Source organism: Dreissena polymorpha, chromosome 10, assembly GCF_020536995.1.
Source record: "Dreissena polymorpha isolate Duluth1 chromosome 10, UMN_Dpol_1.0, whole genome shotgun sequence".
Lineage (NCBI taxonomy): Eukaryota > Metazoa > Mollusca > Bivalvia > Myida > Dreissenidae > Dreissena > Dreissena polymorpha.
The window spans coordinates 4,449,552-4,475,141 of NC_068364.1; the positions used below are offsets into that span (position 1 = coordinate 4,449,552).

At 33.2% G+C, this 25,590-nt stretch overlaps 1 protein-coding gene across 3 annotated transcripts in view; it reads left to right on the top strand.

Annotated features, from left to right (window-relative positions):
• Positions 1-1,200: 1,200 nt before the first annotated feature.
• LOC127848485 (uncharacterized) overlaps positions 1,201-25,590 on the top strand; it is a 31,366-nt gene continuing 6,976 nt past the window's right edge. For 2 of the 3 annotated variants that reach the window (XM_052380972.1, XM_052380971.1), the window contains exons 1-6: positions 1,201-1,250; positions 3,204-3,327; positions 8,701-8,717; positions 9,547-10,108; positions 10,272-10,402; positions 10,583-10,874. In XM_052380972.1, coding sequence (XP_052236932.1) covers positions 1,227-1,250; positions 3,204-3,327; positions 8,701-8,717; positions 9,547-10,108; positions 10,272-10,402; positions 10,583-10,874 — 1,150 coding nt within the window. In that variant the 5' untranslated portion in view covers positions 1,201-1,226. The remainder of the gene's footprint in view (positions 1,251-3,203; positions 3,328-8,700; positions 8,718-9,546; positions 10,109-10,271; positions 10,403-10,582; positions 10,875-25,590) is intronic. The other variant, XM_052380975.1, reaches the window with a different exon arrangement.

Sequence of the window (25,590 nt, forward strand, 5' to 3'; positions counted from 1 at the left end):
TAAATACATAATCTTTTTTGATGAAAATGATGTGTGTAACATAATTTATGTATACATCTGGATTCGCAAAAACGCATGCCCCATATTTACGTCAATATAGCCAGAGACTTCTTAGTTTCTTGACAGTAGATGCACGCTTGCAACCGTTTTAATTAGATCGTGACAAGATTACATGATTAATTGATGATTGTTTATGTGTCGGTGCATTTATCGGATAATAAATACGCCCGTATATGCATCGAACACATTAGTTTGACCCATCAATTTATCAGTGTAACGATACATGTATTTATATTTAAGCAGACATATTTTGACTTCTAGAGTAAAAGGATCGAACCCAGAGGAGATACGCTTATCTTCAGGACCGCATGTTGGGTCGGGTCCTGTCCGGACAGATTTTGACATATTTTGTCAAAGTTTTATCAGTTGATTACCAGATCTTCTTGACTAGGAAAACTTGCACAAACAACTGAATAGTAAGAAGTATGTAAGGACGGTTTTTTATATAGTTTCATTTATCCTCGGTTAAAAGTGGTATTTTTTATCGCTGCATGATATACTTCTTCGCTGTAGATCAATCAATGTTAAGTGAGATAACGATTCTAAACTACAACTGGTGCACTTAAACATCCGCGTTACTGTTTTATTTGTTGACCTGTAATGAATGCACATATGAAACATTGAAACTGATTCGACAAAAATGAAGCAACCGTCTCAAACCTGACTAATGATGTATGAACAAGAATATTATCTCCAAGAGTGCATTTATTAATTATTCAAATACGTTTTTACCGGGATAAAGAAAACAACAAAAGGTTTATTCGAAATTTGAATGTCTGTTGTATTGGTTTATTCTAAATTTAACCATTTTAAATTTATTGGGACTTTATTATAATTTCATAACATAAATGTGAGTTTAAGTTAAATATTAACATGTTATTTGTCGCTCTGCCTCGGTCATACCAAATCCCAAAATCGGGTAACAAAATTTTATATTGGCATGAGATAAGCTGCAAGCTTATATATGTCACAGATAAGAAGTACACGTAGACAAAGAAGTATCAACAATATGTTTAATTGTGCTCTCCAATAGAGAAGAACAGTGATTTATTTATTTAGGTAACAACTTAAATTAATCATAGAAAAACACTCTGCGTTTTATTTTTACGACATATTTCATATATCAGAGGCAATCACGGCCAAAGCAGCAAGATAATTATACTAATATGGACACATTAGACATTATTACGGTATGTCGCCAACAGCAAGTATTAGTTATATAGCTGTTACTTTTTTAACTACTACTACTACTACTACTACTACTACTACTACTACTACTACTACTACTACTACTTCTACTACTACTACTACTACTTCTACTACTACTACTACTACTACTACTACTACTACTACTACTACTACTACTACTACTACTACTACTACTACTACTACTACTACTACTACTACTACTACACAAATAGTATCGCGTTTATTAAACCTTTATTCTATTAAATTCATATTATATTGGAACATATTTTCTACACAAATAGTATCGCGTTTAGTAAACCTTTATTCTGGCTTTTGCCCAAATAAAATCTCGACCGGGTTAGAAAATTGTTTATGTAATGTCCAAATTGTGTCAATACGAGTAATAAAAAGGGCTTTTTAACACTCAATAAGTCCCAATTTGAGTCCACTCTTCCTCAAACTTGGTCAGAAAATATGTTCTAATGATATCTCAGTCGAATTAAGAAGCATGGACATTAGGAAATTACCAATATACCATATTAATGAATTTTATTCATAGAATGACATTAATGGTTTTCCGAAAACATGTGGATTTTGTTTTTGTTTGGAGATGATTATAATTTGATGAGAATGATGATGATAATGATCATCTTCCAACTGTTCAATGTCATTTCATCCTTCTTGTTCTTGTTTGTTTTTAAAGTTTGTTGATATTATTAGCTTAAACATAGAAAAGGACAATAATAATGCAACCATGGTTTCAATTGTTTACGCTCTTGTACACTGCAACTCCTTTCAATAATAACTATTTCACTATGAAGTTTCATAGAAATAATTTAGACAAATATCGATAAATAACATGGACCAGTTCATCGAAGGTCAGCCTGAAAATATTATTCCAATATAAACCCCTCATATATTTTCCTTTGTTTGTGTAAAATAATAACATGATATTTATGTAGCCTGTTGTTCGTGAACCTTGCATGCTTATTATAAAGGATTTGTTAACTGATGTTTCTTTCTTTTTTTTCGGGGGGGGGGGGGGGGGCACTTTATGATTTTAAAGCAAAACTGTTATATTGGGTATTTATAAACAATTATAATGACATTACTGAAATGATAAAATAAAAGACTGTGCCTGTCCTGGACCTCGAAACAGACCGTCTATTAAAAAAGCGAGCGCGCTAGCATTTTACCACTCAAACTTATGGATAATGAAATGTGGTCATTGAAACGCTATGCCGGTTAATCACGTTGTAAAAATTGTCATTGAAAAGCGTTACAATATTTTTCCGATATCGATTGATGATAATACATAAACGAACATATTTTTTGAACATTTTTCTTAGCCAGGAATGTTATAACGCTACATTGAATATAATGCATATGATATTTTGTTTTGATACTTTAATAATTTTCTTTGAAAATTATCTTTTTTCTTACTGAGAGCTTGTTCTGTAAAATCCTTAGCTATTTTAACTCAATTAACGTTATCTTACTTATCAAAGTTGGAGATAAACATCGCCTATATTTGCCTTCTTTTGGATTCGGTACAATAGAATTCACATCGAGCCGCTCCATATAGAATTATTAGCATTCAGTGTTGAATGAAACATATTATCTTTAATAACAGTTTGATTTAAAAAAACAAACCGTACGATACAATGTTTAAGTTTGACACGTAAGTATTTTATGCAAATAAATATGTGCTATGTGTTAGGCTTTGGGGCCCTCAAACAAGTTTAACCCCCAAATTCCATGTTTTGCATTAACCGTGACGAGGCAATAAACCTATGTTTATATATTGGTGTTTGCCGTGTATTTTTGCAAAAATTGTCTAATTTCATGGCACTTGGTAATTTGCCTTTAATAAAGGACATCTTATGGAAATGATGAGGTGATCAGAATTTTTGTCTGCTAATGAAACAGTCGTTTGACTTTGTTTCTATTTTAAGAACCAAGAAACCGTTGATTACATAATCAATAAGGAGTCGAAGGAGGAAATCAAGTTTCTGAAAATACAACGCCATCAAGAGCATCGACAAGTTCATCTTCGCAAACAGACGGAGAGAACTCAATGTAAATATATGTTTATGCTCCAACTTTCAAAGGGGGATATTTTTATATAGATATAGCGTTGTCCGTCCTTAGAATTTTCGTATCGCAAGTAACTTGACAAGTATTGTTTCTAGAGTAATCAAAACACACAAACAGGGGGGCACGCGTATACGGGAGCTTACCGCGTTTAAGTGAGAAAGTTGTTGCAAAACTTCTAAGAAGGCGTCGTTTAAGTGTTTTTCGTGAAGAAGTAGCGGATATTTTCACCCGGTAAGCCAGTTTATATTTATATTTCTTTTAAATGAATAAGCCCTTTCGGCTCTACGGTGTTTGTGCTCCCCTCGGTTCTTTGTTTCAAGCCGTAGACGTCGGAATAAAAAAGTTATTGAAGCAAAACCGTCGAGAAATTTGTTGTTTAATTTCTTGACCTTCGAGATGTTGGATGTTCGAATATCATTTTCTCTCATAATAAACAGTATTTGTGCCTATGTACAGTAAAATATAACATAAATCACGAATATTTTATTATCTCGACGCGTTGTTATGTCTATTAATTCATTTAATGCCGAATTATAACGGGTTAACCCCCATTTTTGGAACTAAACTTCCTTTTAAGCACATTTTGGGACCTGACTTCCAAATGATTAACAGCTCTTTCCTATGTTACAAGGTTTTATGCGAAATAACGTTCGTGAATGAATTCTGCATTGGTGCGAATGTCTTGGAAAACATTTTCACTTGAAGAAATCAAGAGTTTTCTTTTTTTCTATTAATTGTTTTATTATTAATTTGTTTTATTATATGTTTTATCGCGTGCTTAACGCTAACATTTAGTGTGTGTAATATAAGACATTCGACGGTATTATAAACACAGTGTAATTCTTACCTGTTTATTTTAACACATATGGACATACTTATGTTTGAATATGCATCAAACGGAATACTATGCTTACTATTTCCAGATATCTTGACGCCAGTTATATATGTTGAGGATGCCAAGATTAAAAAAGACGGCGTAACGAAGTGTGTACCGCTCTGGAATGCGATAGGTACATGAAAACCCACAAATCAAACAAAAAAGATTACGTCGAAGTACCTTGCCAAACAACCACATATACGTGCAATAAAAGTGTAATGAAAAACAGAAGAGGGTAAAGCCGCTTTGATACTAGTATAAGGTTGATGTAACCAAATACAGTCAATCTTGTATTAAGAGACCACTCAAGGGAGTAATCAAAAGTGGTCTCTTAATAAAACGGTCTTTGAATACAAAAGGCCATTCTGGAAGAATGCTTACCCTCAATTTTAATCTATATAGAAGGATAATCTCTTTTGTCCACAATGATTTTAACTTTTATAATAAACTGAATATAAACACAATACATTAATAATATTTTACTTATAATGTGTTTTATTTTTCACTTATTATAAATTATCATTTATTATAAATCAATTGTGCGTACATATTTTTTTTGCAAAAACAACATTGACAAGGAAATATTTTTCCTTAGAACAAAGAATTTTGCTAAAAATGTGTAACAGTCTACATATACATGTGTACAGCTAAAACTAGAAATAAATGTCAGAAGTCAAAAGCTTTGATATTTTATCACATGTATTTCTCTTTCCGTTTCTATATTGCTTTCTTTGCGAAGAAGTCTTCAATTTTTGTTTGCTTGCTGTGCTCTTCGCACCTACCAGCGACAAAAAGCTCCTGTAATTCCATTATGTTTGTAAGCATTTTGTCTTGCCCCATGGTTAGTGCGAATCTTTTCAATTTTTCTACCATATCGCATGCTTCGTCCATGGTTACAGTTTCATCTGCACATGCCCCAGTATCCAACACATCATCTTCATCATTTTCATCAACGTTTTCAGATGACTTCAATGACTTCAAAATGTCTGCAGCATTCTCTTTCCAGTTTATCCCATAAGTTTCAGTTTCACACACTGGGGCACACTTATCCATCTCGACAAGATCACTGAAACTAACCCCAAACAACTCATTTGACATTTTCAACACTGCCAAAGGCACATCATCTTCGTCGATGTCACTATCCTCGTCAATTTTATCATCAGTTTTTTTCACTAGCACTGACAACTGGACAATCACTTGGAAACATGGTCATGGCGAACCCACATCTGGCGAAACACTTTTGGATCGTTGACACTTCGATGTCTTTCCATGACCCATTGATCCAATAGATCGCGTCTAGAATGGATATCTGCTGCAATACCTGAGATCCAACCTTGTCATTTTTCTCCATCTGAGTTAGAATGTACTGAAGCTGTCGTTTTCGGTACTTCAGTTTCAGGGTTTGGATGATTTCCTGATCCATTGGCTCGGACAACGACGTTGTGTTTGCCGGAAAGAACATTATTTTCACGTTCTGTAGGCTAATTTTGGGATGGGATGGGGCGTTGTCAAGAAACAGAATCACTTTTTACCCTGTCGGCGCATCTTCTGGTCAACGGACTTTAACCACTCTTTCATTAATTCAGTGTTCATCCATGCCATTTTGTTGTTTCTATACATAACAGGAAGTTTCTCTGTCTTGATTTTCCCGAAACAACGTGGCTTTGCAGATTTACCAATGACGAGAGGTGGCAGCTTCTTCCCTGTCATAGACGCACACAGAGCTACTGTGATCCGCTCTTTGGACCGTTTGCCGCCAGCAAATTCAGTCTGTACTGCCATTGTTGCGATTCGGAATACATGAAGCAATTTGGAATACCTGACATCTGCTTAGAAGATGCATATCGGTGGATGTTTTTTATGATACTTAAATATGAATTGTTTATTTAATACAATGACATTTGACGCGTTTTACCATAACGATACTGATACGTGTATGTAACTTTGATGTGACACATTTTGGACGACCTTCTTTTAAACCAGTTCTGAGTTGGTCACGATATTATAATCGCAAAAAGTGAATTTGTAGTGGATAGAAAGATTTGTGCAAATGCAATACACGATATGATTTCAGTAGAAGTGATCAATATAATTTTTATACATGTATGTTTTTTCTCTTTTATACCTATGTGAATACATATTATTTATGACTGTTGTATAGAGGGAATAAAGTATTGGTTCACTTAAAAAGATTATTTCGTTTGTTCCTAACATTGCCTTCAAATCGTAAGTAATGTTAATATGTCAAATGCATAACGAATTAAATCCGACCCAAATCTTTTTTTATCATGTATGTAAGTGCTGAATACAATTGAAAATTTATGCAGAGACATCGTAGGAAGAAATGACGTAACACAGATAATGCTTTATTTTCATAACAAAGTGAGAAACGAAACTAGCATCATGACATATACGGAATAAAACGTGTAAGTAAGTAGCACTCATAGCAATTATATGTCAGACGTGTCTATGTAGACTTTATAAATAAAACAAAAACATTACAAACATCAGCTGTACATGTTTTGTTATGTTCGTGTTTTTATTTGCTGTTTTAGTCCGGCTCTGTTGAAGGATTCTTTCTTGCATATTCTACATTTAAACTCATGTGGTCCATGAATAGGGCATGATATCTCAATCCTCCCCTGATGTAAAATTCCTCATTACATATACTGCAACAAAAGATACACTTATTTTCGCCCTTTAACCTGCATCATCTGTAAAGACAGAAAAAGAATGGTTAAAAAAAGTTCATAGCAGAATAAGGTCGACACGTCATAAAATACATGAAATTAATTATAATATTACTGAAAGATAAACGTTCTATTATCTCGTACATCAGCCACCACACAACCCATCTTCTTGAAAATAGGTGAATTGATTCAATTGGTCGGCAGGTTTTTCGAACAGCATTATTATTATTCTACAGTAAGTAACGTGATTAAGGAAACACTTATATTGCACCACGTAACATGCTATAAAACTATAATATTGAAGTACACATATACACTTTATTTGAGATGGGTAGGTATATCATGTCAAGCTTTTTTACATACAAAAGAGATGTTTGTCATTTGGAAGTCAGATCCCAAAATGTGCTTAAAAGGAAGTCAGTTCCAAATAAGGGGGTTAAACCAATAATGTTTGCCAATAAATAAATTATCAGTGATAAAATAGCGTCGGTAGAATGAAATAATCATGATTTTATTTATATTTTACTGTTCACGTGTGTAAATACTGTGTATTATAATAGAAAATGATATTTGTACATCCAATTTCTCGAATGTCCCGTAAGTAGACAACATATTTGTGGACCGTTTTCCTTCAATAACTTTTTTATCCCGACGTCTACAATCTTGAAATAAATAACCGAGGGAAGCACACACACCGGAGAGCCGAAACGGCGCATTCATTTAAAATAATTATAAATACAAAGGGGCTTACCGGATGAAAATATCCTCCCTTCCTTTAAGAAAATCCAACAAACGACGCCATCTTTGAAGTTTTGCAACAACTTTCTCACTGTAAGATTAGATAAAAAAAACTTTTTATTTTACATATTTTTAACTTAAATCGGGCATAACTGTAACAGTTTTGATTCTCGGGTGAAGACATTTAGAACAACATATAACATTAGGCACCCGGTTAAACTGTCGCATTCGTTGGACGCATGTGGAGATTTGAGACACACGTAGAATACAACATCTCGTGTTATTGCTGTCAATAATCGAAATAGAATGCATTAATAACTTAACCATGCAAAATGCAAACATTATTTTGCTAGGTGTATACCATTAAGCGTTCCAATGTAGTAGGTCATTCTATTTTTCTTTCAATTATAAATTATTGTTGGATTTATTATGCTATATCATACTTATTGAAACTTAATGAAAAGACTAAAAGCGAAGTTTTTGGAACTTAAGGTAATACATTGCACATTTCAATAATCACATGCATTTTCAAAACATTTTAATATCTTTCATTAGCTTGTCATGCTTGTTTTTTTGTTGTCTGAAAATGTACTCTTGTAAAAAAAAAACAACGTCAATCTCAAAGAACATGTAAATTAAGTACATAAGGAAAGACAAAATAAAAGTATGCTAAACATAAAGTCCCATAATATTTTAAATGAGTATATTTGCTTTATATTTCAAATATTTTTGAAACGGAATAACACGTGTTATTGTATTTTGTTTAGAAAATAAAATACGTGTTATAAAAAGCTACTGTTAATTATTTTTTATCAGTTAACGTATTTGCTATTTATTCAATGTACCTTGATACTGAAATAATTAATCTTGACATCGATTTCGAACATTTAGTCAATTAAAAGATTTACGTTAACGTATTATAGTTAAATATTATCATTTAATATACATTTGTACGTATCAAATAAAAAATTCGAGTCCAAACATTTCGATGCTTTTGCTTTTCCATGTTTACGTTTCATAATAAATTGAAATGTTTTTTGTACATTACAGATGCACCGGGTGTTAAGGTAGGTCTTTGGATGCAAACTTTATATGTAAACATTTTTCTGCGAACGAAAATGACGTAAAAACATGTATTTATTCGATAATATTGGATTGCGTCAATTAAAAAATATTATTAAGTACATATAAGCATCTTCACAATTAAGCGGTTTACTTTACTTTATTCAATGCAAATATATATATGTATATCCTTTTGTCTCAGCATGTGTTAAGAAATCAATAGACGTTTGAAATCTGGAATGAGGGTTGCCCGTTTACGACACATAAGCCTTTTTGTCGCTCTTTAATCATTTTTCATAAAATCTTAAATTGTCAGACAGGCAGAAAGCCGTACAGAAGAAGGGAATGACAGACAGACAAATGGCAAAAATTAAAACTCAATTCAAATGCCAGATTTCAAGATAATACATTTTGTACATAACCCATTTTGAACGAGCATATCCACACAAACATATATATATATATATATATATATATATATATATATATATATATATATATATATATATATATATATATATATATATATATATATATATATATATATATAGTAAAATGTGTATTGTTCCTATGATAAAGTTAAAAATACTTCTACGAGAGCTGCTCCCGGATGGCGTGGATTGTAAAAACAAAGTATGATCTTGAAATAATCTGAAAAATTTGACAACATGGAACTCATACACGAACAAAGGTCTATCGCCTTGAGCTCAACAAACTTCATAGAGGGCGACAGTTAAAAGATTGAAACATACCTCTGTCGTTTTATGTGTTAAGTTTTATATCAACTTCATGAATAGTTAGCTCCATTGTAGACATTAATTTTATCTTACACAGGATGGGGAAGACCTTGCAATAACAATAGATGTCGATGGCCCATTCGTCAGACTGGAATGTAAAAAGGATAAATTTCTTATTCTGTACGACGCATGTGAAACCATTCAAGGAATCCTCACAACTTGCGAGCAGGATTTGGGAGCTCCTGCATTGTTAGACGACAAATTATGCAGTTTGATGTCAGCAGATTCTATACATGTTTACACTACAGAGAATTTATTGCATCATTTTAACTCTGATGCGATGGAAGATCAAGGCATATCAGCAAATAGCGTAGTGGCCTCGATAAATCAGACAAGTACCTTTGCCTTAATCGTTGTTAAAGATGACATGTGCGAAGCAATCGTCAATGCTTTGAAAAATTCAGACATACGAAACTCGGGTTTCTTAATAGTCGGCAATATCAAGGAGTTGCCTGTTATCCCCAATGTTTTCACCAGTATAACCCAATCGGAAAAGATCATTAAGGAAGCAGATTATGTACTGGAACGTTGTGCATTCGGCATTTTGAAAACAGCGTTTATTAATTTACAAGACTTTGAGTCATCACGACCACTTTCTGGTAAGACTTTAATTAAATACTGTGTAACCTTCTTTATATTCAGTTATTATATTACCTGCAATTATTAGATTTCCTGAATAAACCAGAGTCAATAGACGTTAAATCTTTAATTATTTCGTTATATTATTTTATATAATATATTTGTTTACGATTTTGCTTTCAGAACTGGAAAATGCAAGCCTGCATGAGGTGTATGATCAAATCAAGGCATATTTCAAGGACTCTTCCATCCCTGGCACAGAATGTCCGGATATTCAACCACAAAACTTTGAATATCCAAAGAATATTGACCTGGTACGGTTTTGATTGATATGTATAATTGCAACAAAGTTCTGTTTTCAGATGTTAAGTGTTGTGTTTGTATTATCCTGTTTTTGTTGACTACTGATGAGTTCTATAAAATATAAGCGGTCGATTTCTATGTATGTTATTGCGCTCTTTCTGTATTAACGCTTGTCTAATGATCTTATTCAGGCAATTGAAGTTATCAAAAGCATACCTGTTATCATTGGATGTGTAAAGAGGAGAGGAAGACTACAAATCTACATTGAAGCAAATGCCCCTGATTTTAACGTGGAAGAAAATATTCGACGCGAGTTAAATATATATGAGGTTAGAGAATACGACTTTTTGTACAGAACTGTAAAGCCTTTGGTTTCTTCTGGGGATTCAGCATTCGGCGGTCGAGGAACTCTGGGGGGATTCGCGAAGAAGGAAGAATTACCTGATGCATCCGTTGGAATACAACTGCCGTTACCAATTGCAGGCGCAACAGCTTCTTGCACATTAGTAGCACTTGTCTCGCGTCACGTTGTCGAAGGATCCGGACAAGAATATCTCACTGTGGTGAAGGACGAGAGAGATATCGAAATCGGCCGTTTTGTTCCAATTAATACTGCTGGAACAATCGACGTGTTGCCTGTAGATGTATACAATCATTGTAAAGATCTTTGTGACACAAGATTTAAAACAGAACTTAATATAAGTATGACAGTTTCAAAGTTACCAACAAAAGAAGATTTGCGCAATTGGATCAGGACACCCAAATCTGTATACATATGGGGTGCAGTGTCTGCGCCTGGCAAAGGTACACTGATCCCAGGAATCTTCCAAAATCGAAATGAAGAAAGGATCATCATTCGAGACCGCCGAAGTGATGAACCATTTGCGCAAAATGGGGATAGTGGGGCAATGGTTTGCTATTTTGATCCGCGAAAAGAAGAGTTATACGTTGTTGCAATGCTGGTAGGGTTGATGGCGCCTGATGGTGGAAGTCAAAACAGACAATATTTTGCCGAGATACTGGATGTCGCGCTTCAGAAGCTGTCTGTAGGCAATGGATATCAACTTAAGTTGGTTGAAAATGATGATCTTTGACGTAACAGTGAATACTTTAATCATTTCCATTTTCTTACTGATGGTCATAATAAAACGAATAAGATTTTTTTTTAATTAAAATCACCTAAACATTCATATTTTTAAATAATTGTATATAATACTTTAACGTGATTATTAGAAAAATGGAATACTTAAAATCTTGATTTACCTTTAAGAAAAATCATATCAAAACAAAATTAAAGACTATAACTCGTTTTTCCCCATTCATTCCAACAATGTACATTTTCCTGATGTATCCTTAGCCAATGTCGTTCACATTGCATTTCCGACATATAGAGACGTTGTCACAAATAGTTAATCTGAGCACAAGATCGCATTTAGGACGATATATGCAATTGATCTAAATATTTGAATAGTAAAAGTCAACCTAGTGGATACTAAAGGCGTGCGTTATATATATGTAAGATGTAATAAAATTTCCGTCTTATAAGTTAACTTTTGTTTGAAATAAAATGTAGATTTATATCATGTTATGTCATGCAATGTTTGTCAATATCATTATGCATTTTTGCTTAACGTTGTCATATACTCGTCTTCTTGTTTTGTTTTATTACACAGCTTAACAGACATTCCGAGTGTATGAAAGTGTGCAGAATAAAATTATACGACTTCGTGAATGGAAAATAATACAGACTTGTTTGTACGTCTGTCAGACAGTGAATGAAAACAAACATACCGAAATATGCTAGCCAATAAAACATATCTTTATTTTTATGATTTATATGTAGTAAAAGCATTTGTAAAAATAAAAACAACTAATACAGAACTGAATACATTACAGGTGTGTATCTGTGTATCAGGCCATTTTGAAACAAATTTAATTCCATAAGTTGCTTACTGTTGACGGTCTAAGTGTGCATTTATGTTTATATATCATGAATGTGATAATCTAAATCATATAGCTCTGTGCCAAAAATTTGATTTTTATAGCGATGGATCACGGTTATGATAAACAGAGCACAATTCTAAGAGTTATATTTCATTCAGTGTTGTTGACAAACTTTTGTTCATTTCCACCGATCTGTTCTTAATAATTTAAATTTAAGTTAAATACACATCACACTTTTGATTTATTTTTTACTTTCTTATCCATGTTCGATGTTCCTGTCATTCAATATTACTGTATGGCTGAAGTGTCATATTTGAAACCTTCAGTGTTTTATCGTTTTTATCAAGTTTTCATGTATAGTTCATGTCTGTACGGAAGACGAATTGTTTATTATGTATATCGTGCTCAAATATATTTTTTATATTTTTATATTTTATATTTTTATATATTTTTATATTTTATTTTTATATTTATCGTGCTCAAATGATATCAATATTTAAGCTGAAATATAAATTGTCTGGTGAAAAGCAGCAAAAAATGGAGATGTTACAATAAACATGAACCAGAATGCGCGGATTGCAAAATCGATTTAATAAAATCGAATTATGTACATTTGAACTTTAATTATCATAATGCCCTTTATTCTCTTCTGCTAGACTGTGTACTGAGCTATTGTCAATTTAAAATTCACATCTCACTTTCACTTTTTACAGTGACAGGCAAGTACTGCAAGATAATTTTCAGACAATAATGTGTGATTTGTATTTAAGGCAAATTTAGGTATGAAAGGTGTATAATTATCAGATTTAGGAACTCATTCAATCCTATCAATTACGTGTCGAACTTATTTTATTAAATTAAAATGTTTACAAAAAATGACGAGAAAGAGATTGTTTGGTCACGGTAACGCTCGTCATTTTTACTTTCGTTTTCAGATTTGAATATGTTGCATTTTGTAAATATTAAAAAAAAAACATACAAATGAAGGTGATTTAAAGAATTACGCTTACCATGTTCAGGGACATTTTAAATCCAAGTATTATTATTAGAATCAAGCTAAAATCGGCACTAACACGTGTTGAATAAGGCTAAGCTACAGCAATGGTACACTTTGGTAAAGGGAATTAATCAGTGAACTCTTTGCAATTACAATGTCAAAATCATATATTTGTTTGATAGAATATACGTTAAATGACCACTGTGTGACGATTACAATACTACTTAAATATGAAGGTAAAATTAAAGAGACTTTGGTCAATTTAAACAAAATTTAGCGCAAATTTTATGAGGTCATTTCAAATCATGGTTTCTCATAATTAGGCTCGCCGAAATATGACCAACAATCTCGGAACACGCATCATATGATAAATATGAAATAAGTTTGTAGGTTTCATATTCTCAATTGTTCAGATTAAAATTTAAAATATTAGTTGTGGGATAAATATTGGTTTTGTGTAATGTGTTTGGAGATTGTATTGTTCATATTGTGACATATGTTAAGTTTAAAATGATAAATAATCATATAAACTGTTGTAATATGCCATTAGCAATACATGTTTGTGTTCGCTGTATGAATGTGATGCTTACTGTCCAGTTGATAGTCAGTCTACAGAAAATGAACTTCCTATTTTATTTTCATTTATTGTTTATCTTTTCTTTAGTGTTTGTCCTGATTTCATAGGCATATCGTACATTTCGTTTAAAATATTCCTATGCACTTTAAACGTCCACCAAAATAGTATGATCGATTGACAAGTTAGGGTGGAATATTTAAGTGTGTACTTCCCTCGCTAAAATTAACATGTTAAAACTGTCCTGCTGAATGCTATAATGTATAATGTTTCTGTTATTGTATATCTCTCATTAACATATATGAGTTTGTATAAGATAGTAAAGCAGCCTTTATGATTGTTCTTAATTAACATCAGACATAAAATACATTTAAATAAATATATTAACAACCATTTTACGAAAATGGGTACATTTTTAAAAAGCTTAATGTCAAACAATGAACGTTTCATACAACCAGTAAATATGTATTTTCTTAATGCCCTATGCATGTTTTAATTTATTTAAATGTATTGCACACTAGCTTTATCGTGCAAATGATATAGACTCGTTTTGAAAATTTATAATACACCCATTCGATACGGAACGGGACCTGTATTATAAAAGCTGTAGGTTTTCTCTCATGTTTTGTCACATATTCTGTTTTATAATAAATATATATTTTATATGTACATTTGACGATGGACGTATGCCGTTAAAGAAAATGACCTGTATGCATCCTGATGTCTGGTACTTATTACAAATACTAAAAATGATGTTGCTTACAATATTCAAATATTGCTTTTTTAAACTTCAAATAAAATAAATAATTGCATTTAAATCTTGGGAATTAGCTTATATTCAAGTAATAATAAGATCCACTTCTACGCATGTGAAACGATTTTCCAACGTATTTGTGACAGTGACCGTGACCGTTGATCTAGTGACCCAAATTTCAATGGGGGTCATCTACTGTCCAAGGCCAATGTTCATAAAAAGTTTCAAGCCAATCGGTCGATTCGTTGATGAGTTATTGATCGAGAACGATTTTCCAACTTATTGTGACAGTGACCTTGGTCTTTGACCTAGTGACTCCAATTTCAATAGTGGTCATAAACTGCCCAAGGCCAATGCACATGTGAAGTATAAAGCAAATCGTTATTGATCGGAAACGAACTAGTCTACCGACCGACCGATAGTTCGACCGTCCGACCGACATCCAGCAAAACAAGAAACCCCTTTTCTTCGAAGGGGGCATTACAAGAGTAGAGATACATGTGACGATATCTAATTAGTACTGTTGGAGCTAAGAAACACATCACGCGAAATCATCGGATCATCGATGCAACGTTTGACGGAGCGACGCGCAAAACACTTATACCTATGAAACAAACATTGCGACATCCCGAAACTACCAGTGAAAATGTCGCCCAGAAGTTGATAGAATTCCGTGAAAATCATAAAAAATACTACGACCAACACGCAAAGAGCAATCATCAGACGGGAGACGCAGTATGAATTAAAACCACGTAAAAGTTTGAAACCTGCAGAGTACGTGAAACCGTCCGAGTACCCACGAACACATATCGTTAAGGCAGGAAAATCGAAGCGCGAATATCGCCAAAAATTAGACATGTTAACGAAAACGATGGAAGAACCACACATTATCCCCACAAACATTTCCGGCACTCACAGTTCCAACAGAGATTGTAGCAGAGCAACCATCAATAACGCCGAATCAGGAAAACAGTGCTAGTTCGAAATCGAGCAAAAACCATAGAAAACTTGGGTAAAGAGAGTGCAATGCACTGTTATTAGAAAACTAGAAGAAAAGTTCGCAAACCGACACGATTAAATGTGTAAACATGAAATGCAAAATAAAAGTATATTAATGCCCTATAGTAGTCTCTTAATAGACTCCGCCAGTAGATGTTTCTGGAAAATCTCCATCACACAATATTGGAAATACTTTTTATAGAAAAATGACTGTTCTTTGAAGAAAACACTGCACATAGATTGTGCACACGAAATCGTGTAAATGCCGAAGGGAAAAATTCGGTTATACATGGGTCATGGAAGCATAGATTAACATACGTGACATTTATATTCTAAAAAAGTCCGAATGCAGACAGTCAAATATTGCTTAAGTGATATTATATATTTGATATATTTGAACCTGTTTTTGTTGCCATTAACAGTACGTACATATACTAGTTAATGTCATACTTAGTCGTTTATTTTGAATGTCCTTACCTGTATACGCAAGGTATCTAGATAAAATGAGTGTTTGTTTATATTCTACACAACTGTACAAGGAGTTGTTTGATCGCTTTTTTACAATATGAACATGAATGCATGCATTTATCACTTCCATATTTCATAAAGTTAGTAACTGTGTAACAATTATTAAGCAGTATTTTCGTCGTCCTTACAAAGGATTAAAGTAAAATTATTGGTATATTTATGGTTTCCTACAACATAATCGATTATCAATAAGTTTATCATTTGTTTTAATGAGAATGGTATTATTTCCGTGATGGTGTTCTGTTATTTTTTTTTGTAATTTTTATACTATTGGAAAATATCATATGCGACCTAAATGTACGCCTTTGACATATACCAAAAAAAACGATGACAGGAAAAGAACAATTTGTTTTTACATGCGTTCTATAAAAACACCCTTATTATATATGTAGACAAATTCAATGATTAATACAGAAAACGAATGCCATCATTATATATTTCATTTTTTTTTGAATTTGCAAATATATTTTATCATATGATCATGGAATACACGTTGTAAGAGATAATCGAAAAATAGCACCATCAAGCTGTGTTAAAATGAGCTGATTTCGTGTATAAAGAAAAAAAGATCGCAAGTTAAAGGAAACATTTTCAGACAATATTCAACCACTTATGCGTACTATAAAAATGTTTCTCTATGTGAGCAATAATCTCTGTAAATGTTTGTTTAATGCATTTTCTGGTTGAACCCTGTGAGCAAGCTTTCCAACTGCAAGAGTTATTTTTTGAAGCTGTTCACAATAATACAAATGAAAATTACAACGGAACCCGTATCCACTCCGTTGCTTATTTTTAGTAATTCCGGTCTCCTCTCCATCGTACATGTAATCTCACCATTTAAACAGGATTTTTTTTTAAATATAAATATAGTTAGGTATATGGAGATGCCATTCCTTCAAAATGCGTTTTAATAAACGAGTATAGAATTCAACCAATGAAGCGTTCAAATAAAATGCTTTAAGTATCAAACAATGATATTTACCGATACATGTTCAACATGGTTATCTGTGTAAACTTCTCACACAACCAGACATGTCCATGTGAATCTTGTTGTAACGTGTTTTTTTATTATGAATTATTATTTTAACTTTATCTTACTTTATGACAACGGATCTAATTTAACTCAAATACTTTTTCTTACAAAAAAGACCAAAATTAACATTGAGGTACATCTCGACACATTTTCGGAGAAAGATATACACGTGAGCTTCATACATACAACAATGTCCTCACAATTTCTGCATCAAAACTTAAAATATTGATTGGAAATCGGTTTTCAATTCTTATTATTATAAATGCCCTTGGCCTTAAAGGTACCGTCAACCACAAACGACGAAAAAAGAAAAGTTCTAAAATACCGTTTTTTTTTACAATTACTAGTTAATATTGATTAAAATATCACGACTGGTACATTACATTACTTGAAAAAGTTGTTTAGTTATCATATTTTCAGTATATTCGGTAATAAAATTTTACTGTGTATGTCTACCTGGTAACTACCAGTTAGCTATATATAACGCAGGTAGATTTGATCATCATCGTCACGTGGTAAACCCATGAATGCAAATTGTGCATGCGTAGTGAATTGTACGTATTTTATATATAAAATGATCAATCTACTTGCGTTATTTATTGTGTGTATATTGTTATGTCACCTATTTTCGCGTTGTACTTCCGATTTCACATCACGAATTTTTTTTTACCGAATATACTGAAAATATGAACTGTTTTCAAGTAACTTAATATACCAGTCGTGATATTTTAATCAATATAAACTAATATTGTAAAAAAATACGGTATTTTAGAACTTTCTTTGTTTCGTCGTTTGTGGTTGACGGTACCTTTTACATTAAATGTTAACATAGGAATGCATGAAATCTATCTACAAACACAATAGAGCACAAAACATCCATCTAAACGGAAGTTATTTAACGTCGGTTGTGTTTTTTGAAACAGTGACCGTAGTATTTATCAAAAGTCCATTCCCAGGCTAGGACTTCCTTTAACCTTTTCTTATATCCCAAGTTTCATCAAGAATGGTCGATGAAAAAAGTTCTTATCCGGAAACCACAAATTTGCTGTTTTTTTATACAATGCGTCGATTCTTTTCAGATTTAACGGATAGTGTGACAGGAGATAATGTATACACGAATAAGCTTATTTTTGCTTGATACAAAATAATCATAAAAACCTATCAGCATACTTCTTAAGCACATGTGAATTGATACAATCAGTCAAGTTGAAATTATAAGATAGTAAGTTAGAGCTCGTTGCTCGACGAGAATCAGACCACGATGTACGCCGATATTGAAGCTAATGTATTTTCACCCCACAGTTCTTGAATCGATCGACCCCACTGCCACTCTTGCGTAGCATTCAGGAGAAAGTCGATGTACATGCATCACGTTTGTCCCCACTGCTTGCCTGCCAATTCCTGAATTATCTGATACGACTACCTACTGTTCTTCAATAGTGTCCATTTCAATATTTAACACATTCATCCCCAATCTATTTTGTTATTTTTACAACATAGAAAATTAATAATAACGAGTAATAATTAAAGAAAGAATCACCATTGTAAAATTTTAATGCTATACACATTTAATATCACGCAAATCGATTGCATTGTGTTTGCCTGAATTATTTCTTGACAAAAAGGGAATTAAATGAAAGAAAAAAAGTAACAGAAAAGTTGCACACAGAAAGAAACCAAGACAAAGCTAAATTGTGATATACACACTAACCTTTTTTCAGTGACAAAGAAATAATTCATGTATAAATGCATTAGTTTTGTATGCTAACACGTTTTTTAATTACTGACCATCGTTCTGTTTCCGTTTCTGATAGTTTTATATTGTTATATATAAGGAGTAAGCCCTCGAAAAACATTATACTTTGGTAAAGTTTTCTTTCTTCTATAATCAATTTGTTTTTACTTGAATAGTTAATATGGTTTTTTTTCTTTTTCAAATCCACTACTTCCAAGAATAAATTATTTATAATTCGTTGTATCGTGAATATTTAATATGTGCACTAAGTCGCAAAAAAAGATGGTGCTTGTTTCTTCTTGTTAGTAACTCAAGGTAGAATTTTTTATTGTTAGTTAAATTCATTTTATGCAATAAAGAATTAGTTCATAATATTTGGTAAATACTTCTATACTGGAACCACTGTGGGTAAGTATCTCTTTTTACGTAGAAATGATTAAAAAATACTTCCATGTATTTTCCTCGATATTGAGTAGTTCCCATTTTTATGCAAATAGGTTCTAAATTCTTTTCAACAAAAATGTCATATATGTATCTAGATAAACCTTTATAGTAGATAAAACACTTAGCAAAGCAGGCAGTGACGGCATTTGAACACTGACGTCTCTGCTGTTAAATTATAAATTTAAAGATCAAATAAATTCATTCACTGAGTGAATAAGACCTTCATAATGAATCAAGTTTATATGTGTAGCAGTGTGTTGTTCAATTAGCTTAAAAGGAGTTTGAATCAATAACTATATCAAGAACAAATCTTTTTCCTGTGTCATACTTTGCTTTAAAAAAAGGATTCGTTACCGATGTTAAAATTATGCTTGTAAGGCATACGTAAGACACTGTTAACATCTAAAATATCTAACAAGTCAATCAACTATTCGTAACATGTAAGCACTTCGAACCAGAAATCATTTTTATAGTATTTTTACAACAATATCATAATGTTTTCCTGTAATAAAAAGCGATTTAATAAAAACGACACACTTACTTTCACAACATGAATACAGTTTGCTTATCCATGCATTTTTTAATGTTTTTAGAATATGCATATATGTCAACCATATTTAATCAACCATTTTCATACTTTTGTACTAAAATGAAGCCTCTCGTCTTATATGGTTTGCCAAAAATCAAACATAAGTTTATTGATCATATCAAGGATTTCCTTTTTAGAGGTTTGTATAGCATAAAAACAGAGTTAATCACAAGAAAATTATTCTACATTGATTTATATCAATATAATTATAAGTTTCGGACACCTTAAATTTTGTCTCTTAATTTTCGTACCCAATTTTTTTTCATACCCATTTTTTCGTACCCATTTTTTTCCGTACCCAAATTTTGTTTCGTACCCAATTTTTTTTTCGTAGCAATTCGTACCCAATTTTTTTTCGTACCCAAAATGTTTCGTTCCCTTTTTGTTGTCGTACCCAAATTATTTTTCGTACCCAATTTTTTTTTCGTACTCACATTTTTTGTTCGTACCTAAATGTTTTTTGTGCATAATTTGTTCGTACCCAAAATTTTCTTACCCAAATTTGTTTTCGTACCAAATATTTTTTTGTGGGAACGAAAATTTTGGGAACGAAAAAAACTATGCATGACCCCATTAACAACCCTGGGCGCCCCGCCCACATAGACCTACCCACATTTTTCACATATGGGTACGAAAAAAAAATGTGGGTACGAAAATTTTGGGTACGTAAAAAATATGCATGGCCCCATTACCCGCCCACATAGACCACGCCCACCCAAAATTGTGTTTTAACATAACTTCTTCATTTATTCACAAAACATGCGGCTTGGGGATACGCGTCGGCCGCGGCCGCGCCCTTTCTAGTGTATCATTGTTTTCATGCAGGGCTCTTTTTACAAGCGGGAAAACGTGGCTTTATTATAAAATAAGTTATGATGTACTGTTCTTCTTAATGTGAATATATAGCCAACAAGTTGGCGGAAGTTAGTTGCACTATTTTATAAAGCGTTGCAGTAATCTACAGAAGTCATGGTATCGACTTACCTGACTCGTTTGAACAACAAACATAGCACTTATATTTTGTTCAGTTGATGTGACGCGCTATATTTTTTTGAGATAGCCTTAAGAAAGTCAGTCCGGAGCTGATTTTATTTTAAAAGCGGTTTTCAAAAGGTGATTAGTGGAAGTTGTAGTTTATGATTACACATAATATGCAATATAACAGTGTTAACACGAATGAGTTTGTGGATTTTATAAGTATAATTAAATGAGAGTGCACACTGATTGTTTTGTTTTTGTTACTTTTCCATCAGTTGTTTTGTACGGATGTCGATCGTATCTCATTTATTTATTGTTTACATATTACAGATTGCATAGATCATAATACAGAAATATGATGTTATCAAGGTCTCTGTTTTTCTAACATCATTCCGATACTTTGCAATCTATACAAAATTCAAGTGTGACTTGCTCTGCGAAAACGGGGTTTAATGCATGTGCGTAAAGTGTCGTCCCAGATTAGCATGTGAAGTCCGCACAGGCTTATCAGGGATGACAATTTCCGCTTTAATTAGCGCATTTAATCACAAGGTGCTCATGGTAAGCTTTTGTAATCGCCTTTTGTCCGTCGCGCGTTGTGAACATTTAACTTGTTAACACTCTATAGAGCCACATTTATTGTCCAATCTTCATGAAACTTGGTCAGAACATGTGCCCCAATGATACTTTGGACGAGTTCGAAAATGGTTCTGGTTGGTTGAAAAACATGGCTGAAAGTGGGCATGGCAGTATTCCTTAAATGGCTTTTGTAAAACGTTGTTAACTCTCTTGAAGTAACATTAATTGTCCAATCTTCGTGTAACTTTGTCAGAAATTAGTTCTAATGATATCTTGGATAAGTTCGAAGATGGTTCTGGTTCGTTGAAAAACCTGGCCTCCAAGGGACGGGGCATTTTTGCGTATGCTAAAGTAAAATCTTGTTAACACTCTAGAAGTCAAATTTTTAGTCCAATCTTTATGAAACTTGTTCAGAACATGCGTCCCAATGATATCTTAGAAAAGTTCGAAAATGGTTTCGGTTGGTTGAAAAAACATGGTTGCCGGGGTGTTTGACAGTTTTCCTTAAATGGCTATAGTAAAACCTTGTTAAAACTCAAAATTACAATTATTATCCAATCTTTATGTACTTAGTCAGAGCATTAGCTGTAATGATATCTTGAATGTGTTAGAAATTTTCCCTTTCTGTTCACAGAACAACGTTTACAAACCTTACTGAACAATATTATTACTCAGGTGAGCGATTAGGGCCACCATTGACCTCTTGTTTTATTTATCATTTTTAGGAAGTTTCTTCTTAGCCAAAATACAGTTTGGGCGAAAAGTGTTGTCCCTGAATAACCTGCGCGGACTGCACAGGCTAATCTGGGACGAAACTTAAACCCCGTTTTCCCAGTGCGAGGCTCAAATTTTTTAGTCAAGATTTGTAGCCCCCCTTGGTCTTAATCAAGACTAGTGAACACTCAAAGTAAAGAAAAAGCTGGTGAACTTTGAACACTTAAGTAACTTTTTTTCCTGATCAACATGAAACTTAAATCATTTGTCTGTGTGATATCTTGATCGAAATCAAAATTTTGGTATTGGAAAAGTCACTTTGGTCAATTGTAGAAGTAGTTTTTGAACACCTATTATTAAATTTTTTGACCACTTATCATGAAACATGCTATGAACATTTGTTTTTATGATTTCTGGACTAAGTTCCGCAAGTGGTCCGGTCTGTTGAAAAACATTGCAGCTACGGTTCGGTGCAATTTTCCTTAAATGGCAATATTTAAACCTTGTCCATTAGAAGATCCATTTGTCCCGAGTTATCAAGAAAGATGGTTATAATAATTGCTTAACTAACATATCGACCGAATACTAACAAAATTCTGGTCCGTTGCAAAACATTGCCGACACGTAGCGATGCTGTTTATATTATATATGTATAGTGAACGCTTGACAATACTGTAGAAGTAATATTTTTACCCGTCATTGGCGTCGCACTGAAGTGCGGCGACTAGTATGTAATACGTTTTTTTTCGCTTATGGGAGGAGAAGTTATTTTACAGATCAATGTATATATTTTTGTTGTCAGAATATCTTGCATAGTGGTGATTTTTGTGTGTAAATTAGTGTAAATAAGTACTGCATTTGTACCTATTACATTTACTACAACATTTATTGCCAATAATGCAAAGCTAATTATGTTAATTAATAACAGATCACAGGGACTGGACAATAATAAAAGATCACAGGGACTGGGCAAATACGCGAACCGGTGAAACTTTCTGGTTTTGTATAAAAACAAAACATAATCAGAATATATTTATTTTGTGGTTTTTCTAACAATAGCGCAGACTTTTGCTGTTCGAGTTTTGGTTAACGCGTATTTTCTTCAATTTTACAAGACGACAGCGATTACACGGTTCATTGCTTTATCATTATGTACACACCGGTCTTACTGACAATAACGTACTGACGTCACCATCTATGTATAGAATAATTGCTTTATTGATAACCGTTACACTACAGTCACTTATTAAAATCTTAGTTAGAAGGTGATTTTTCAAGCGGTTCCGTAGTGTAGTGGTTGCACGCTGGCTTCACATGTGAGAGGTCCAAGGTTCGAGCCCCAGTAGAATCAAATTATTTTATTTGTGTTCTATGTTAACTTTTTGTTTTGATGTAGACATTTTAGTTTAAGTAAATATGCTGTTTTATTGTAACCATTTTTTGTTTTTATTATGCCCATTAAAGATATGTTTGAGAGGGTGGGGGGGGGGGAGGTAGGGGGGTTCGTAAACACATGAAAACTTTTACAGTGTTTTCATATCAATGAGTACTCAATCCCTATCGTAAATGAGCAACGTAAGAATAAGTTCAGAATCATCTCCCCTTAAAGTTGAGAAAAATATGAAATAACGCTTACAAGATGAAGCAAATTTTTTTAAACCTACACAGTTCTGTTCCATTAATGAAAACTGCACACGGATGCCAGTAAAAATAGGAAACCAATGTGAATAAAATGAACTATGAAATATTTGGGGGTTACAACACAAAATCATAGATGCTGGTTATTTGGGAGTTATAACACAACATCATAGATAATGGTTATTTGGGGGTTATAACACAAAATCATAGATAATGGTTATACCAGTATCTTTTTCTGTTTTGTCTAAAATAATCGGCCAATATATTAGTATTTACAGTAGAGAAAAATCGTTCCATGTAACTTCATTGAGTGCCTTTTACACTGAAATTCCCGACGCCCTTTGATGCTTTGCATCAATACTTATCTTGTGAATATTTTATATTATGAAGATCGGATATGGCTATAGTAAAATCTTGTAAACACTCTAAAGGTCACATTTATTTTTCAATCTTTATGAAACTTAGTCAGCACATTGATCTCATGATATCTTAAATGAGTTCGAAAATGGTTCCGGTCTGTTGCAAAACATGGCCGCCATTGGGCGGGGCAATTTTTCTTATACTGCTTTAGTAAAACCTTGTTAACACCCTAGACTTCACGTTTTTGGTCCAATCTTTATGAAACATGAATTACTTCCAACGTGCGGGCATTTAAACGTAATGACTGAACAGCTAGCTAACATTAGTGGTTTGAACCCGTCATAGTCAGATTCGATCCCATGCCACATCCAACTTTGTTTAACTCGAAACGTTCAACAATCTATGCAGTAGGGACATTTACTTTTCAGGGGCAATTAACAGACTCCGTGTAACCTATTGAATTACAGGTGTCCTGTAACTGGCACTATCCAACTTAAAACAAAATAAGCTCGCTCTGGGAAAACGGGGTGTCCTGTAACTGGCACTATCCAACTTAAAACAAAATAAGCTCGCTCTGGGAAAACGGGGTTTAAAATCCGGACTTCACAACCTTATATGGGACACAATTATACCCATTTGCATTAAGCCCCGTTTTCTCAGAGCACGGCTTAATTATAATTGGATTCGTTTGTGTTGGTCGCGAGTCTTGTTGAATTGTCGGGTAATTGGTCACCTGCCATAAACAACGTATGCTAATGCAACAGTACCATTATTTTCACTTTGTCTCTATTGGGTAATATAGAGTGCGGCCCGGCCGACCTCGCTCTGAGAAAACGGGGTTGAATGCATGTGCGTGAAGTGTTGTCCGAGATTTGCTTGTGCAGTCCGCACAGGCTAATCAGAGACGACACTCTCCGCCTACAATTGATTTTTGCTACGACTAGACGTCCTTTAAACAAAAAAACACCATAACAGCGGAAAGTTTTGTTCATGATTAGCCTGTGGGGACCGTACAGGCTAACCTGGAAGGACACTTCGCAAATGCATAAACCCCTGTTTTCCCAAAGCGATGCTCATTTACATGTTCAAATTAAAATGTTAAAGTGAGTTATAATATAACAAACAATAAAAACCTTAAAATTTAGCGCCGTTTAGGTGTTTTACATTCTCTTTGCAATTAAATGTTAATTGTTGATTACATGAATGTATATACATTGCAAGAATTATATTATATTATTAAATTAAGGACTATGCGTCTACTGTACTCCATGTACAGCGCATTCAAACATGAAATTATGTTTTCAAAAGTCTCTACAGCAAGATAATTTTAGAA